An 18,688-nucleotide genomic window follows, 5' to 3' on the forward strand; every position below is an offset into this window, starting at 1 on the left:
CTAAACCGTGTCTCCCAGCACCACGTCAACCTGTCTTTTGAACACTTCCAGGGATGGTGCCTCAACCACTTCCCTGGGCAGCCCATTCCAATGTCTGATAACCCTTGCAATGAAAAAATTTTTCCTAATATCCAGCCTGAACCTCCCCTGGCGCAACTTGAGGCCGTTTCCTCTAGTCCTGTCGCCCGTGACTTGGGAGAAGAGACCGACCCCCACCTCTCTACACCCTCCTTTCAGGTAGTTGTAGAGAGCAATAAGGTCTCCCCTCAGCCTCCTTTTCTCCACGCTGAATAACCCTAGTTCCCTCAGCCTCTCCTCATAAGACTTGTGCTCCAGACCCCTCACCAGCCTTGTTGCTCTTCTCTGGAATCGCAATTTTATCATAAAAAATACAACTTCAAGTGCTCAGACTTTCCCAAGTACTGGTGTTTCTCTCCCTCTCTGTGCTCGCAGCGCATTCTGCTTTGCTTACTCTCCCAGGCTACGTGCCAGTAATAAGAAACAATCCAAATAGTTTGCTCAAAAATAATATCATTTACTCTTCCAAGACCTCTTTAAAAAAAAAAAAAAAAAGAAAAAAGAAAAAAAGAAAAAAGACAAAAAAACACAAAAAAAACCCTCCAAGAGGTGCTCAGAATTTGGCCCTTGATCCTAAAAGAAAACATTTTGGAGCCAAATGTCCTCTTAGTCATCTTTCTCTTTCAGTCTGGCAAAAAAAATTCAAATGGTTTCAAAAATAACTTTAAACCTCAATCTTTTCTTTTTTTTTTTTTTTTTTTTTTTTATGGGAAATTGGGAATGCTCACCAGGCCAGACCATGTAAATAAATACATTCCGTGTTCCAACAGGCTGACGGTATCTTAGCAACAAGGGAAATACCAGATAAATATTGGTCAGGTGGTAAGAGCAGAGGTAGGAAAGAACCCCCCCCACACGTATAGACACACTCTTTCCCCGCGTTAGCCCTGGGCTGGATGAGCCACGCAGCAGCAAGGGAAACTCGCAGACCCCAAGTAACCCTGGAACAATGAACTCCCGTCCTGCCAGGGCTGGGTGAGCAGCTCCGTTCCTCCAGCCAGGAAGGAACCAACTCCCTTTCCAAATACTGCTCTCGCAAAGGCAACTCGTCCTCTTTGGAGAGAGGAACAGGAATAGAAAGAGCTGGACACCACACCCTCCAAAGGATCCTTTATATCCCTACGACTTTTAGTGCTGCATCTGGGACAAGGAGAAGCCCTATTTGCTTGTTTTCACATGTCATTATTGCACACGCCTGGGTGGGAAGGGCACAAACTGCACTGTTTACCCACAGGCCACTCACAGGTGAGGAGAAACTTCATAGAAGCTGACACCACGGTATCGCTCCATGTTCTGTTTAGTGTAGATTTCCAGCTCCTTGTACGGATTAACAGACACCAGAACTGAGCCAATGTATGTCTGGAAAAGAGAACACAAAGGAGAAAGGTTACAGAAGGTCTGGCAGCGGATTCTCAGAGAGGCCAGACTGCTCTGAAGGTGCTATGTTGTTGACAAGGACAGGGTCGCCTGCCCCGGTGCCCCGGGGATGCTGCCGAGGGCTCCCAAAGAGGCCAAGGGTGATGAAGAAGTGACCTCTCAGCGCAGCGAGAATGACATCGCGGGAGTTATGCTAGACACGTTATCCTTGCAAACGGTTTTAGTGCTTCTAGCAAGCAAGGATACTGGGTTATTTCTGATTTTCTGATACACCATTTAGGATCAAGTTCAAGCCTGTGGCTGCTGAAAGCCCACCAGAATGAATTCATGAAATGGAAGAACGTGGTGAGAGTGGGATTTTCAGCGTTGACAAGACCCGTAAATGCCAGCAGACCTCAACTGGAGCACTGCAACTAGTCCCTACCTCTGTTAACGTGACAGTACCCCAGACTAGTTCTTACACAAGCAACCGCGGTCTGTTAAAGCTGATACCACCATCTTCAAACCCCTCCAACTGCAGAGCAAAGCTACGGTACGTCTTCCGTAGCAAACACCCAAATTCAGGTCACCGAGGAACACTTTGACATCTGTCAGCTCTGCTACTCACATAGATCAGGTTCTCCTTGAAGCGCTTTCGCAGATTTTCGATAAACGCTGCTTCGCTGGTGAAGTTCTCCAGCAGGACAAAGTCCTGCACCCCGACACGGTCGCGGGCCGTCAGAGCACTCTCCATGGTCAGCCGAATACCGTTAGTCCCCGCTCCCTGCAACCAAAAGGAGAGGAAGGTTGGGATATCTGGGGATTTGTACACACCTCACTGCATCCAGAAGAACGGTTAGCCACAATTACCCGTGGACAACCTACAAACAGGAAAGGATATGAGGATAACCCCAGTACTGTTGAAAACACTGATCAATGTGTACTAACTCTTTATGAGTTGGTTTATCCTAATTGCTTTAATGGAAGACAAGCCAGCATTAGGGAGAAGTTACTGCTAAGTTTCCAATCACTTTAGAGGAATCAATCAACGAAACAAGCATTTAATAAAAAGAATAAAAGTTGGATTTCCTTTCCCAGGCATCCTTTAGCAGGAGTGAGATTGAAATGTGTCCTCCCCTCTACTTTTCTCTCCCATTTCATAACGGGAAGTCGTTTCGAGGTAAGGAATCTTTTATGACTAATGATGATTCATCTCATGAGCAAACAGCTTCACATTGCTGACCAATTTAAAAGCTTTAGCAAGATATCCAATGGGAAAATCCTGAGAAACTTCAGAACTAATGCGAAATGGGCATTTCCACATCCCATGCCACCGTTACGAATTTAGACTGTGACACTCACATCTGTCCCATGCATCTAGAAACTTCTGTTCCCTGACCCTCTCTTAAAGGTTACATTTTCAACGTGATGCGGTTCGGACACAACCATCTCTGGAAAACGCAGGTCTGCTGACTCCTTACTTCTGCCTCACGTACTAAAATCGGGGGAGGAAATGTGCACCAAGTAACTCGGTCGCTACTTGCAGGGAAAATTCCTACCCAGTGGGACAGATGATGTAGAAGACGAGAAACGCTACAGAAATCAGAGATGGGAGATAGAACGTATTAAACAAATTGCCTCACATCTGTCTGCATTTCCTTATCGTATCTTAAATAGCTTTGCAAACTCCTCACAGCAAGCACCCGTCTCCTAAATCACCTCCCTAAAGCACTAAAGCATTTCAGAGGATCTGTTGTTATGTTCCGGGGTGCTGCCATCACTGGCACAGTCACCGCTGGAGCTTGTTCCCAGCTTAGTTCCCAGGCACTAACAGCAAAGCCCAGGCACCCTCTCCTATAGCCGTGTGACAGTCCGGGAATGCCAGACCCTTGTTGGACACTCTCCTCCAGCCCCAAATCCCTGCACGAGGACGGAGAGGATTTTTGCTGACTCACGTTGTCAGGTAGTTCCTTTCTGCTCCTTCTCCAGATATAATAGTGGTCAGAGCACTGGGGCTGATGGCGTGCAGGGAAAAAAAATAAATAAATAAAATAGAAACAACCTTGGTCAGAAGAAAATTTAGCTTAAGTTTTGTTAAGTAGTAATAAAGGCAAGATCCACCGAAGTATAAATTTGGGCCCAAACAGGTGCAAATTCCCTCAGGCTGCAGTTCTTTAGACTTACCAATAATTTACAAGTATAGTTTTGCCTATTTTGCAAGTTATAATTGGCTTCCTTCCCGACAGCCCAGTGCCTGGGCATAAGTCATTTCATGAAACTAGCACCTTTCAGAAAGAAAAATTAATTCCTACAACTTACTCCCAGGAAATCTCAAATCCAGACCCCCTCTTAATGGCTCATACGCCACAAAGAAACATCGTTTAAAGTTCCCTTTTTACTTTTATCTTTTTTCAAACTAGTCTCATGGTCTGGAAGGCCTGATTTCTAAGTTTTGAAAGATCCAGTTTGGGAGGAATTCCGCAGATACTTTCATAAGTAATCTTTTTAAAATATCCAAATCTTTCCAAGCCAATCCCCTCCACACCTTCAGCAAAATGCTTTCTTGGCTTCTTCTACCCTCTTTGCTAAGGTGAAGAGGAAAGGGGTAAGCCCTGGAGAGGGAAGGTGGTGAGCTAAAGGACAATACTGGCAAAGGAAAGAGAGATAAATCACATACAAATAAACTCTGCCTAGAAATTAGAACCCTTCTATCAGGGTAGTGCAACCCTGGAGCAGGTTTTAGACAAGGTAACGGGAACAAAGGCAAAAATCAAAAGAAAACACCTAGTTTTCAAGCGGGTAAGTTTACGAATACAGTTTTAAAACACAGCTGCCTCAAAAGTGACTGAGGAGAAACTTCCACCCTTGCACAGTTAATCCAAGTTTATATAATCCTAAAGACTTTCACAGAAAACGTCACTTAGCAATTTTCAGCAGCTCTTTCATCAGCCACTCCCTCCAGCCCAGGACAAACTGATCCCAGCTGCACACATCCAGCCGAAGGAAGAAGCGATTTATCCTACGTACAACCCAGAAAACTGCACTTCGGCCACCTCCTCAGGGACCGGCATTTAAGGCTACGGAGCTTTCAGTTTCCTCCACACTTTTTTTTTTTTTCCTTCTCATTCAGCTGCAACCTCTCCCCGTGAGAACAAAATAACTACCCGAAATTTTCAGTCAGTTTTAAAACAACACCTAAATGTAACTTTTCAGCAATAATTAAATGCGACCAGGTTACCTAGTCGGCCTGATGCAGTCAGATTCTCCAGAATATAAACTTTAATCACAGTGTTGTACCCTCCCAAGCCTAAGTTCAATGCAAATATAAACGTCAGTCATAAACCGCAGCTGAAAATACGCGCTTCTCTGTGCCAGCGTTTGCTCATTTGCTTTATCGGTTATGTCCAAGTCCACCACCAACTTCAAATGTCAACATTAACTATTTGACTGCCAATACCTTCAACGGATGCAATGTAAAAAGAGGTGAAAATAAATCCTCTTTGCAAAATGGAAATAGAACAGTAATGCAGAAGGAAGAAAGTGGGAAAAGATGACAGTATTTAGAAAAAAAAAAAAAATCATCACAACAATGACCATGTGTCCCTACTGAACGATGAGTGTGACACGAAGGCACTGAATAAATTAAAATAACTAAAATGTTAGTTATTTTATATTAGCAGGCAGACATCAAATCTGGTGGCTGTAAATTAGTGCTAGAAAACACAGTCTCGGGGAGGTGGCGTGTTAAATATGTTCCAGTGAACTAATTAACCATTAAGGCACTGCCTATGGACAGGACTGTCTCCGTGAGCATCTTTGCAGTGGACAGATTCATCTCTGCCAAAATCGCCTCCAGCTGCCGAGTTCATTTACAGCAGCCCCTGCTCTGTGCCAGGCTAGAGATCAGCTCGGACAACTCCGAAAGCCCTGTGCGGGGAGTGTGTATTCCAGATAATGAGGAGAATACAGGCTCTGAGGCTCCGATTGGACCCATCCTTGTGAAAATCAGTTTTCCTTGAAGCTGCTGAAAGAGCAGAGGGGTAGGACGAGCTGTTCCGACAGCAAGAACATGGGCGACAGGGCCGTCCCGCCCGCCCTCTACGCCGCTGCGCCCTTTGGCTCTAGTTCTTGTGCAATAAAACAGACTGGAAATCTGACATGGATTAAAACTAACTCAGATTTTTTTTTTCTTTTTTCTTAATTATTTCAATCCAGGTCACTTTCCCACACTGTTTCACTCGCAATGGTGACAGATCCAGTGGTTCTAACACAGCGGAGATGGGCAGGGAGAGGTATTTCAGCAGCAGGGTCTGTTCCTGACGTTTTTAAGTGCTTGTGCAGCAACCACCTAAGAGGCAGGTTGGGCGAAGTCTGAGAGCTCACCACCACCAAAGCAGAAGACATCCCTCCTCTGGACTGTGCCTCCCTGGCACGAGTTAACACAAGCAATTACCCGTCTCTGAGCCGAACTGATGCAACTCAACTAAGCCAGAAAAACAATAAGTAGGGAAAAAAAAAAAAAGAAGCTGGTATTTTTCTGTCAACGTAAGGAGCTGAATCACCTTACCATGGGATCAAGGTGGGTGTTGGACGCAGGGCAAGGAGGAAAGCTGTCCTCCTGAGTGAAACAGGTAGATAGGTTAGCTCACCCTGCTTACAGGAATCAAAAGGAGGACCAGGCTCAGGATCCCAACCTTTGCAGGATACACCGCACTAATGCCCCACCCAGCACTGGCTGCAAACTGGGAATTACAAAAATCTGAGCAATCTCCATCTGATCTCGGTGCCTGTGGGCTTGGGAGTGCCTGTGCCTTCTCTCACCATGGCCTCTCATCCCATGCTAAAATCTCTGTCCTAATGGTCACTCCTGCTTGAGGAGAGCACAAGGTGACTTTTGCCACCGCGTTTCTCAAGCCCACCCTGAGGTGCAGTCCCAGGGGACTCATTCCCACACTATTTTAACCCACTCTTTGCTTTTAATCTCTTCTCCAGAGCCGTCAGCACAACAGTGGCTCACCGCCAGGAAAGGAAAAGCCGTCACTCCTGAATGGTGGGGACCAAGCCAGTGCAATTACCACAGCGGTACCACTTCCACATGCCTTTTTCTTCCTGGTGATTAAATTTTGGGAAAGCCTTTCGGCTGGTGTAAACTGGTGCCGCTGAATGCAGCCCGCAAGAGCCAGGTTTACGTTGGCTGAGGTTCCAGCTTTTCTTTGTATTCACATACAACAGAGTCAACAAGACCAGAGAACACCCTTCACAAAGAGCTCCCAGGAGTACAAAAGCGCTCAAGACTACACCAGAGAGTTTCCCAAACTGAACTAGTGAGCCTCTGACATGCTATTGTGCAGGTGTAAACAAACATTTTTCTTTTAAACGATGCTAAATGCCAAAGACTTTCCTCTGCTAAGGACTTGGGAGATCTAAAACACCTCAAAAGTGAAAACCACGACCTTTTGCTCTGCACAAAAAAAATCCAAAGTGCTTGAGTCAGTCTGGGCACATTGGAGAGGTTTTCTTTTGTGATGGAAGATGGAGGGCAATTCTGCCAGGAGCTCAGGGCTGATGCAAACTGGGCAAGAAACTCACAGAATCACAGAATGATTTGGGGTTGGAAGGGACCTCTGGAGATCATCTGGTCCAACGCCCCTGCCAAAGCAGGGTCACCTGTGCAGGTTGCACAGGAACGTGTCCAGGCGGGTTTTGAATGTCTCCAGAGACAAAGACTCCATCACCCCTCTGGGCAGCCTCTTCCAGGGCTCTGCCACCGTCAAAGTTAAGAAGCTCCTCCTCATGTTTAGATGGAACTTCCTATGTTCCAAGTTTGTGCCCATTTCCTCTTGTTCTGTCACTGGGCATCACTGAAAAAAGACTGGCCCCATCCTCTTGACACTCCTGACTCCCACCACTGCTTTGTCCACCAGCTGGTCTATTGGCCATGCAATACCCCGTAGCCCAAGGTGTGTGTAGGAAGGAGTCTTTTACACCGAAATTTCCCAGCCTTGATTTTCCTGGAGGGGTTCTGGTGTGGTCAGTGTTGGCACTGCAGTTCCAGAAGCACAAGCACTGCTGATGACTGTGAGAACGGGCAGCACTTGGCAGTTCAGGCCACTCATTCCTTCCTGGAGCATCCATGAGCGATGCTTGTGAAAACATCTGGAGGTCCCAAAGTGAATGGTCTTATAATGGAGCAGGGAAACTTTATAATCATCTCATTTAGAAAGAAAAAGTCACATGACGTAAACAAAATTTCTCCTTCAACATCTCAAAAGGTGTGTTTTAATCTTTTCCTCTGACAATGCATTTGTACAAATCAGCCAGTATCCATTCCGTAGACCAGGAGACTCACACTAAAACGACGGCAGGAAGCGGGAGCCGTATGGAAAGAGGCAGGCACCTTTATCTTGGTATCAAGTGAAAGATGATTGATCTGCGGGTTCCAGAAATAGTTACAAAGCCGGGAACGGAAGAACAGGCAAGAACCAAATGTGAGAGGGAAGGGAAATTCAGATTAGATTCTGGAAGACAATAAGAAGTCTGAACCAAGAACGAACTTCTTGTGGGGAGGTGGCAGCTAAAACACATTTGTCTCCTGGACAGCAAGACATTCTTCACTGCCATGCCAAAGCTGTAAGAAGGAAAAAAAAAAATAATCCTCCAATTTCTACTCCACTCTACAGCCTGGGGAAGGGTTTGGACACGGTGTGGGCTAGACAGAAGAGCAGACAAAAATCAACTATTTCATCCAGGGCCTCAATTCCTGAGGTGCAGAACGGGATAGCTCTTCTTCCCTTTTTCATGGAGAAAGCAATAATGAAAACAACTGAGGCGGACCTGGACCAAGGGATCTTAAGTCAAGCACTTGCCGCCTGCCAGCAAATCCCTGACAGATTAAAGGGCAGCCTCTTAGGATTCTCCTCCCTTTCGCCACAGTGAAAGTTAACTGCACATTTTGGACACAGAAAACTCCGTTAGTCAACAGCTGGGTTGGGAAGAGGGTTCCCTGAGAGGCAGCTCCCTATCTCACGTAAAAATCCTCTGCAACCAACCACATGGATTTATCTGAGCTTTCTGAAGCCATCTGAAGCATCTCAGACAATAATCTATACAACCCACATCTCATGTATTGGACTTGTTTAATGAAAAAATGTCATAACAGCATGAAATGCTTTATTATGCTTTTAATTATGTAAGTCCAATGAAGAGCGCAGTAATTGCCAGAAGGTGGTAAGCTGTTCTGAGCAGACAACTTGAGAAAAATCACAACTGTCAGATCAAACAGCATGAAAACCAGATAGCAACTCCGATGACACAGACTAGTAGAGTTAAAGGGAACAACTTCAACTTGCAAAAAAAAGTTACCATGTCAGCAGCTGCCACTCAAAGACCATTTATAGCAGAATCAGTTTTTATTTGTGCTTCTTTTAGAGCAATACGTCGCCAGCAAAGGAATGTCTGGAGTCAGGGAGCACTTGCCCATGCTCAAAACCTGCTTATCCCTCTCTGATACGTCCCTCCCACTCCTAAAACACATGCTTAATGGATTTAACTATAGAATACACTATTCAGAAAATGATATTAAGGAGAGAGAACTGCCACTTTCTCGCCTAATATCTGCAAACAATTTTCTTCCATATTTTAAGTAGGCACAAACTGGAATACATTGAAACAGAAAATAGTTGGAAATACAAGGTAAGCAAGCTTATTCTGCTCTCACAAAGATTTGTTATGTCCCCACTAGCAAACCGCCTAGAAGTTAAAGTTCTGCCTCCCTCACTTTCCAAGCTACAGAGCCATAAATCTCCCACCCTAACATGCAAAGCAGAATGGGAAATGTGAGCAATGTATCACACTGTGTGCATTATTTTAAGTATCTATTTAATGCATGTAGGTCGTGGGGAGTTAGAACTGTGAAAGCAAAAATTTAATCTTTTGAAAGACAATAACGTAGGGTGTGGCTACTGCTGCAATTGATTATGACTCTTAATATATTAATCAATAATCTTTGACACTTGCAACATTTAGAATAGTAAGAATCCATCTCAAAGGAGCTCAAATGTAAATCAGAAATGCAAATTATGATGGACCAGGAACTAAAGAAAGCAACAGAGGTTTGCCTGGCAAGCAGGTGATATCATTTGTTCAATGTTTATGACATAATTACATTTTATAGACTTTACTTTTTTGGGAGGGGTGGGTACAAAGTAAATTAGGAAAAAAGAGAAGGAATTAATAGTGAAAAGAAAAAAAGGAGTTATAAAAATAGATTTGAAGGAGAAGAAAAATGTCTAGCCCTAAGAGGGGATGCTGATATTTCAATCAACAAGCTAAGTATAAAATAGCAGTAAGAAAAATGAACTAAGCAAACCAGAAAGATCACCGAGGCTGGAAAAGTAAATACACTGAATTTCTATATTTAGGGGGCTGACATTTTTGCTCCTGACCAGATGTCACAAGCTGTTGCTCGTTAGAAGATGTTGCTAATCACAGTATACATAGCAGGACTACCTGTGACCACAGGTCACAAGCCTGTGCATCCCACAGTACAGGGGATGTCTTCAGCAGACAGACACGTGGTATAAAAAGCAAAAACTCAGATCACTGCCCTCCCGAGGAAGTTTTGCCATTGACTTCCAGACCAGACCGAGCAGGTGAGAGGGGAGCAGGAACTCAAACACTGGCCTGCAGACAGGAATCCTGGCAGGCACTTGCTCCCCGTCTCCCCCCGTGCAGCAGTGGGGTGCTGACCCTGCGCCCTTATTCACTGCTCTTTGACATCTGCTGCTCTGTTTCCCTCTGAACGCACACATCCTTTCTCCCCTCGCCCTGTGGGTCGCACATCCTTACTCTTGCAGCACTCTGGCCTTCCCCACACCAGACCTTCCCACCTTCTCCATCGGATTTCCACACACCCCACACAACCATTTCAGACCACTATGTCTTTCAAAGACAGTAAAACTTTCCGAACAGAACAAGTGCTCCAGTGCATTCCCAGGGCATGCGAAGGGCACTTCCACACCCACATGTTCTCTCGGAGAACATCAAGCACCACCCTAGAACATTGCTGCTTATCACACTCTTGTGTAACACATCTAAAACCCTTTCTCTATACCCACCGCTGTGCAGGGATTTGCTGGCTCCTACAGTCCTCTGTGCCAACAGCAATCCAAGCACAAGCCTCTCGAGCACCATCATCTACACCTTCAAATACGCTGCCACAGGGAGGAACTAGGCAGGTCCTCCAGAAGCTGCGTGCTCCCCTGCATCACTGAGACCATTTCTCAGACAGTGGTCAACACTAGACTATTTGGGAAAACACACAAGGATCTCCAGACTAAGCAGGTATGTGATACTCCCGTCCCAACTCTTCTTCAACAGTCAGAATGCTTAAATCTACAGACATGAGGTTTTCAATCCTTCTCTTCCTAAATTGGGTAAGTTTACCAATTAAAGCCTTGCACATTCTCATCCAGGAAAGTCCACGTACACTCTTTTTTATAACGTTCCCTCATTCTTGACCTCAGCATCTTCCAGTGTCAGTGAATTCCGTGGCTCAGTTACGCATTGTAGGAAAATAACCTTTGCATCTCTTTGGCAACCTTTAACTTAACTGAACGTCCCCCTTCCTATGTTACAACACAGCTCATCATCTGCCTTCTCTGTGGCACTATTGTTTTGGGTTTTTTTCCCTTTTCTCCTCTCTTACTCATCTCTTTTTTCCAGGTAACAATCCTAGTCTTCTCAATCTTTTGCCACATACTCATTTATCTAAGCTCCAGACCCAAGCTTTCTGGTTGCTGCTAAACCCTCGACAAAGTTTTGCTAAAGTAAATACAGCCTGGAGGAACTGAGTGGCAATGAGTCCTTAGGCAGGTATTTCCTGCTGTTCCCTAGGGTGGTGGTCACAGAGAAAGGAGCCCATGTCCCTGGGAAGGACAGCAGTCGGGTACATTCACATCTCCATGCCCCTGCCACCCAAACCAAAGCTCCACCCTTTCTTCTCCCCTAACGCAGCGCAGAGCTTTCCCCCCTTCTCTTCCCACTTTCTCAACTCCCACCTTGGCTTCCTCCTCAAAACACGTACCTCCTGTTTATTTTAATCCCATTTCAACCCCTTTCGCATAACTTGCCAATGAAGGGGTCCTTCCGCAAAGCAGCCTGAAGCCTTTCACTTTCCTGCTGAAACCTTGAAAATTTATCTCCCTTCTCCTCAGCCTAGATACGCAGCTGAACGCCGAAAAACCACCAAAACAGCTGAATAAATCTTACCGCGCTTCTGAACTTCATTTCTGCCTCCCGTCAGCTCCCACAGCACTTGCAGAGACTTAGTTTACGCTGCTGCAAAAAGCAGGAATCTGAGGACAAGTTCTCTCTTCTGTCAGTTGCCTTTTTTTTTTTTTTCATGACATTTCTCGCTGCAGTCAGAATTCCCTCCCTCCCACCAGCTCCTACTGGAGCATCCTGGGGAGGGCGTTTTACGAGGAAGAGGGAAAGGAATTCTCCTCCCCTCCCGGAGAGGAGAGACGGAGGCGCAGAGCTCAAGAGAAGTCAGCTGTCCCCTGCCTGCAGAGTCCCCGCTGCCCAATGACAGGGAAAAACGGAAAGAAAAGTAATCACAGGCGCTGGAAAACTGGTGCAGAGCCCAACATGCAAAACCACAGCAAACGGGACAGGAAGCGATGTGCTCCGTTACGGCATGTTTTTGCTCTGAAACAGCAGCAGCACGATCAAGGGGGCTCCCTGAAACCATTCCCAGCTCACTCCAACCCCAGCAAAATCCCCCCCCTCCGGGTGTTACAATTACACTTGTAGTCACTTCTTGCAGCAAATTGAAGGACCACCAAGAGTTCAGGGGTAAAGGTTTGGATTGTCTGCCCTTGCAAGGACGCAGCATAATGGCTAACACCCAGGTCCCCGAGGTCCTCATCACAAGATAACCTGCACCAAGTTAAGACCCTTAAGTCAGGACACAGTCAAGCCACTGTTGCCCTTAGTCTCCAATCCTTGCAAACCAAAGTACCACGTTTAGCTGTCTCCGAGGCCATCAGGGTTTGGTCTCTCACAAAAAAATTAATGGCCATAGCTACATCACAAGTGTGGAAAAACCATCCTCACCCCCCAGAGATACAGGCATTTGACAAACACCAAAATGTATAGGCTTTGCTAGCACTAGGTGGAAAGTGAAAGGACAAGAGGCAATGGACACAAGCTGGAAGAAGGAAAATTCCAGTTAGGTATTGGGAAATTTTTTCACAATGAGCGCTCTCAAATACTGGAACAGGGGCCCCAAGAAGTTGTGAAACTCCATCCTGAGAGATATTTAAGACTGAACCAGACAATGCCTGAGCAATCTGATCTAAATTGGCCCTGCTTGGAAGTGGGGTTGAACCAGAGATCTCCACAGGTCCCTTCCAACCTAAAATTATTCTATGATGCTGTCAATTATTTTGCTCCTCAAAGGTCTGGGCTACGCACCCATCCTAAAACAAATTACAGGTATAGCAAATAAAGCTATGGATCTGTTACAGACAGCACATTGCCCTGGCACAGGGCCCAGCCAAAGCATACCGCTCTTCAAGTATTCCAGGTCACAAGTAGTTGACATTACGAGCAGGCAGGCCCTGAAGGAGATGAGTTCTGCCCTGAGCCAGAGGACCTCCCATTTCCAAGCACTGGTGACTAAAAAATTAGCCGCTGTTTGATCCGACTCGTAGCAGCTAACGAAGATGATGGTTTCCTGGCTGCAAGTCTCCCCACACAGATAATCACCATCTGCATAAAGCATATTGCCACCCATTTTCCTCTGTATCCCCCTCCTAACAGACCCCTCTCCAAGCGAGCTGTAATATGGGGCTCTGCAATTAGCCAAGAGCATGGCACATGGCTACAAACGAGATGCAGGTTTATCCACACCGTACAAGGCACCACACACACCCCCCCCAAGGCAAAACACCTAACTTGCACCTGCAGTTTGGAGGTGTCAAACTTAGTCTAAGACTACAAACTCATTGGTGTAATTTCCAGAGGTCATTTGCTCTAAATGCACGCGGCCACATCCGCACTCAGCAAACATCAGCCTGATCCAAACAACACCTAATTTTCCACAAGAACCTTATCAAAATTAATAGGAACATAATCTTTCCTGCTGTGCATCATCATCTGAAAAGAGATGAGACTACTGCAGAAACCCTCTTGCATCTGTTCGAATACTTCTGAAATTTTGGTATCACACTGAATGCCAGCTATCACGACCAGTTCACTACCACAGGCGGGTGAACAGAGGCAGCAAGCTGAATAATGCCCTTTTGTCATCACAAAACTGTTTCAGAGGATATTCTTTTTCTTTTCTTAAGTGAGGAAGGCTTTTTTCACGATCACAGGATAACAGAAGGAAGTGTAAATAAACCAATTCTCTTTCTCTAAGGGCCAAAGAGACTTTTTAGGCGTATTAGATAGATACGACTGCAGGACTGCACGCAGCAGGCATTTACTACTAGGTTTACTAGAGTAAACCCTACTTTACATACCTGCCCAGAACCAACATTGACAGCATCTCAGTTGTTGGAATCCATTTCCAGCGGTCCCTTGTGGCAGTCATCACCCAAGTTCTGCAGCACCAAAAGGCAGGTTCCCCAACCATTGAAGACGCAGAGCCATGAAATCATTCCCAAGCTCGACTGCTGATATTTCATGACTGACACTATCTGGAGTCAGCTCTGCTTAAAGAGCACTGCTTTTTCTTTTTTTTCTTATCAAAACACATAATTTTCAAATTATATTACAGAAAGGGGAAAGTCAAGCTTTGAAGTAAAAATATTTAAATCAAAAAGCTACCTGCTTTACTTTAAAGCTTTTTAAAAGCAAAACAAGACTCTGCACGGCCACTGCTCAAACAGGAGGCTATTTAAAACCCAAGCAATGTAGCAGATGTTGTCCGTGGTTGGATGCAGCACTCCCCTCTAATTAGCTCTGACCCAGGGCATTGATCCCAGAGATCCTGCGCTGCGGTGGATGTCATTCGTCACAGGAAGAAGGTGCCAGCGGTTACAAGGATTTGTGACGAAGCTTGGGTAATGCTTCTGAAGAGCATCGTGGTGCCACCAGCAACTCTGCCCTCGTTATATTCCATTTTGAAAAATTATTCGTGGTACCTCTCAATTCTTGCACAACTATTTGGCATGATTTTTATTGACTTCTTATCATCAGCCAATGGAGGAGTTTGGTGAAGTAATAATGGAAGCAGCCTCAGGACACATTTCAGAGGTGGGTTTAGCACCAGTGTATTTCAGAGCACTGAAAGAAACAAGACACTACTGCAAAGCTGGGCTCAGTGCAGGAACACAGGTAAGATCAAAGGTAAATCTAAGCTGCATTTCCCAAATTGAGCCACATTAACCATCACTGAATCCCAACAGCAAGCCCTGAGCCAGGAGTTTTCCAAGTATAATCAGAGCTGTAGCCTGGCGGCTCTAATTCTTCAGGAGGGGAATGTCAGTTCTCCATCATAATGTCTCAGATCAGCCTAGTTGTAGCCAAACAACAGTCAATATAACTCATGATATAATTTTAAGGTATGTATTTGCACCAAGTTATCTTCACATTAACAACTTCACCTTTCCCCTAGTTTACACCTCCTAACACTTCCCGGAACACATCTCATCACTGAAAATGCCACGTAAGAGGAGAATATATAAAAGCCCATTATTCAGAAGTACTTTTGTTTGTTATTTGGGATTGGTTTGTTTGTGGGTTGGTTTGGTTTTTTTGGGTTGTTTATTTTTGTTTTGCAGATTTCCCTTGGCTTTTTCATGCAGGAGAACCCTTTTATTTATTTATTTATTCACTGGGGAGACTTTTACTCAAAACGTCTGCTTCTCTGTAGTGGAACTGCTGCTCTGCTCTTGTTGGCGAGGCAAACACTGCTGTGTGTGGCTTAGCCTTAACTGGGACGGGGAAAAAGAAAATAATTGAAAAGCAGAGACAACCAACATAATTTTGATTTAAAAGATCTTGATCCATGACTGTTAGGGTGATAAAACCGGGTTCTTCCTTTCCAGCAACAGAGCCCAGCCCTTGTCTGTGATTTCTGCTGAGGGTGGCTGGCTGGGTCTGTATCACCAGTACAGGCAACTACAGGCAGGGGTATGAATCAAGTTTTCCAAGCCTCACCAGTTAGAAGTGACTCATAGAAAGCCTGGATTAGAGCACCGGGATTGCTCTGCTCGGTGCTGATAAGCAGCTGATTCCCTGCATACAATTTCACATTCAAAGCGAGGGGACGGGAAGCCTTTCCTGTCAGCCCTGCTCCAACGGGCTCCCGGTGCAGCGCGGGACCTGCAGAGCTACAGCCCCGAGCAGTGGCTCGGCTGAAAAAGAGAGTTTGGCCCCATCATCAAACCAGTCTGCCCCTCCGCTGGGCAGATTCCCCTGCGCCATGTAAATCTGGAGGTAAGAGATGCTGGCTTGGGTTTATGCTATTCAAAAATCAACATGGATCACATCTACATGACTCCAAAAGCAAAAGGCGTCAAGTTCACCTATCAATGCATATATTTTTCTTTTCCTGGATTTTTATAATAGTCATTATTTCTGCCTCGCAAAAGAACTACAGAATAGCACACATTCCATAATTAGAAGGCACTTGGCAAAGACACCATGGGAAACAAACCACCCTAACAGGCCAGGAATTTGAGAGCCCTTCCTCTCGCAGGTCAGAGGAACGTCTTAAAAAATAGAAATTTCTTTAACCTATCACATGTGTCCTGCTGTCCAGACTATGCTGACCTAAAACTAATTAAAATGCCTCACATTCCTAAGACACCCTATAGCAGAAACTGGAGGTTCCGACAGACATTTGGCCCATTGCTTAGGAAAAAAAACCCATCCCAGCAGAGGATGAACATCTGACTGCATGATAACTGGATAAATCAATGCCCTGCCAAAGCAGCAACATTAAATATTGTAACAGGCTTGATAACAAGGCAGAACCTCTTCCCCATACCATTAGCTCCGCTAAGAATTGTCTGGTTTCTACCCTCTTTTTGTTTGTGTTAATGCATCTCCTTGTTCCCCACGCAGAGTATCCAGCTGTCCCCTAAACAAGTAGTGAGGAACAGAAGCCAGGACACAGGACATTGGTCCCTGGAGACACAACCTTCCTGGTCAATTATGAAACTGCAGAACTACCAAGGTTAAATCAAAAGCCCATTATACTCACTCAAAAGGTGTCAAGACAGTAAAGTTCCTTAATGTTACCGCAAACTTCATGACATCACCACGAGTTCTCCAAATTCTCCGATTCTGTGTGAATGGGTTTGCACGATTATAGACAAAAGCTTTAAAACATGATAGGTGTGGCCAAGAGGGTTCAAAAACCAGAAGACAAAGAATATTTAAATTATTATTTTGGATTCTAATTTATGCTTTGTAATGCCTAAAACTGTCAATACTGGTTTTGTTTGTTTCAAGAAAGCTTCAACAGTGAGAACACTAAACATCTCTTCTTCCCAAGCTCAGCCTTTCACAAATAAACAAGGGTATTACAAAAAAAATGGAATGTTACCAAAAAATGAAGATGGAGACGCACACCTCTCCTTGTACTCCACTTTCCCTGTAGGTGCTATTCACTACTTTGATACCTCTGATGATAGATGTATTTGAGAAACAGCGGATTAAAAAGCACATACGCAGCACTCGTATTTAGTTATGGCTCCCGCACACACACAATAATTCTGGGTCTGTGACGTGAGTGAAAACCAAAACTGGGTTATCTAACAAATTAAGATAAATTTGCCTTGTTGTTGCTCTCTGCTGAACCAGCGAGACAGAAATGGATGACTGGCTTTGACAGTGACCGTCGGAACAAAGTCCCACTTTATAATTACCAGATGGCCTTAATATGATGGCAGTTTGTCTCACGCCTGTGGCCGCTCTGGCTCTGCTGGTCATTCTGCAGGACCGCGGGACAGTCGCCCCTTCGGCTGATGTTACAAACACACCCCACCCATTCTGACTCCAACAGTAACTGCTGAGCCAACTTCAACAGCAAAGTGTTTAAAAACAACAGTTAATTCGGTTTGATTGCTTTGCCCTTACTTTGATAGAATCGTTTTTAAGCAGCTCCCCTGCCGGGGCTGTGGTGAGGACAAGGAGAGCTGTTCGGAGGGAGCTGTGAATACAAACAGCCTGACTCAGTCCAGCTGATGTGCATTCCTCCCGACTGACTTTCTAAACAGTCACTCCCAGTGGCAGGACCTACATCTTCCTTTTAAGGGGAAAAAATGTTTTCACAGGAAAAATTAAGTGTTCAAAGCCTGTGCATATCTCTGTGCTTTCAGTGACCAATCTCTCCTTTACAGACACATTCTTGTTCACGCAAAACAAAAACTTCTCCCTCCTTAATATATAATTATTCCTCTTTTTTAACACAGCCATTAGTTTTCAACCAATACCCCAGCAGACCCAGGTGAAATATTTTAACACACTATTTTTCACAACATGAAAAAGAAAATTTGTTTTCCAAAGCATCCGGATGACTAAATCTGAGAGAGAAAACCATGGCTGAGAAAGAACAGGCAGAACTTACAAGCTGCAGACAACGCTGTACAGCTCTCATTGGTGGCTGACAGTTCCTACTCCTTCAAATTTCTTTTTCCACATTTCTGAAAAGAGGCTTAGTGTTAGAAAGGGATTAAGACTGGAAAGCACATCATAACAAAAACTTCTTGTTCTATCAGCACTAGATAAGGAAAGAGTGAACACTGGTGCTTTGCCTGCATGTTAGATGAAGGAAACAGGATTTCCCTCTGCTACTCCCTGAGCAAAGATCCCAAGGAAATGTTTCTAATAATAGGAAATTACTATATAAGGCCAGATCAGCACTAAACTGTTTGCAGTCTGGAAAAGAAGAACATACAAGAGTACCAAGGAGGGACACAACAGGCAGAGCAGGGCTCTTCACGCTTCGGTCCCCTCCAGGCAGGCAGCGTGCGGGAACGCGGGGTTCCCTCCGGAGAGATGGGCAGCGCTTAACCTGGGTCTCCTCTTCTGGGCAGAGCAGCCTCTCCCACAGCCCCAGATAGAAAATTAAATGTACAAATTAGAGTTGCTTTGTTCCTTTTTCTATCATGTCATTGCTTTTTTCACAGGAGGCAAAGGACAGAACAAGACTTTTAAAGCTACAAAATAGCACTTGCAAATCATCTCTGATAGGGAAAAGGCAGGGAAAGACACAGCCCCGTCCTAAAGCACGGCG

General features: G+C 45.1%; 1 protein-coding gene across 3 annotated transcripts in view; it reads right to left on the reverse strand.

Annotated features, from left to right (window-relative positions):
* The window catches only part of MYO1C (myosin IC), a 65,569-nt gene that overhangs the window by 21,853 nt on the left and 25,028 nt on the right, over window positions 1-18,688 (reverse strand). Inside the window, exons 2-4 of one of the 3 annotated variants that reach the window (XM_074160823.1) lie at window positions 2,820-2,834; window positions 2,063-2,218; window positions 1,322-1,437 (exon numbers count right to left, since the gene is read on the reverse strand). In XM_074160823.1, coding sequence (XP_074016924.1) covers window positions 1,322-1,437; window positions 2,063-2,218; window positions 2,820-2,834 — 287 coding nt within the window. Of the gene's footprint in view, window positions 1-1,321; window positions 1,438-2,062; window positions 2,219-2,819; window positions 2,835-11,703; window positions 11,819-18,688 lie in introns of those variants that run through there. The other 2 variants (XM_074160824.1, XM_074160825.1) reach the window with 2 other exon arrangements.

The sequence above is a fragment of the Numenius arquata genome, chromosome 18 (genome assembly GCF_964106895.1).
Source record: "Numenius arquata chromosome 18, bNumArq3.hap1.1, whole genome shotgun sequence".
In the NCBI taxonomy this organism is placed as follows: domain Eukaryota; kingdom Metazoa; phylum Chordata; class Aves; order Charadriiformes; family Scolopacidae; genus Numenius; species Numenius arquata.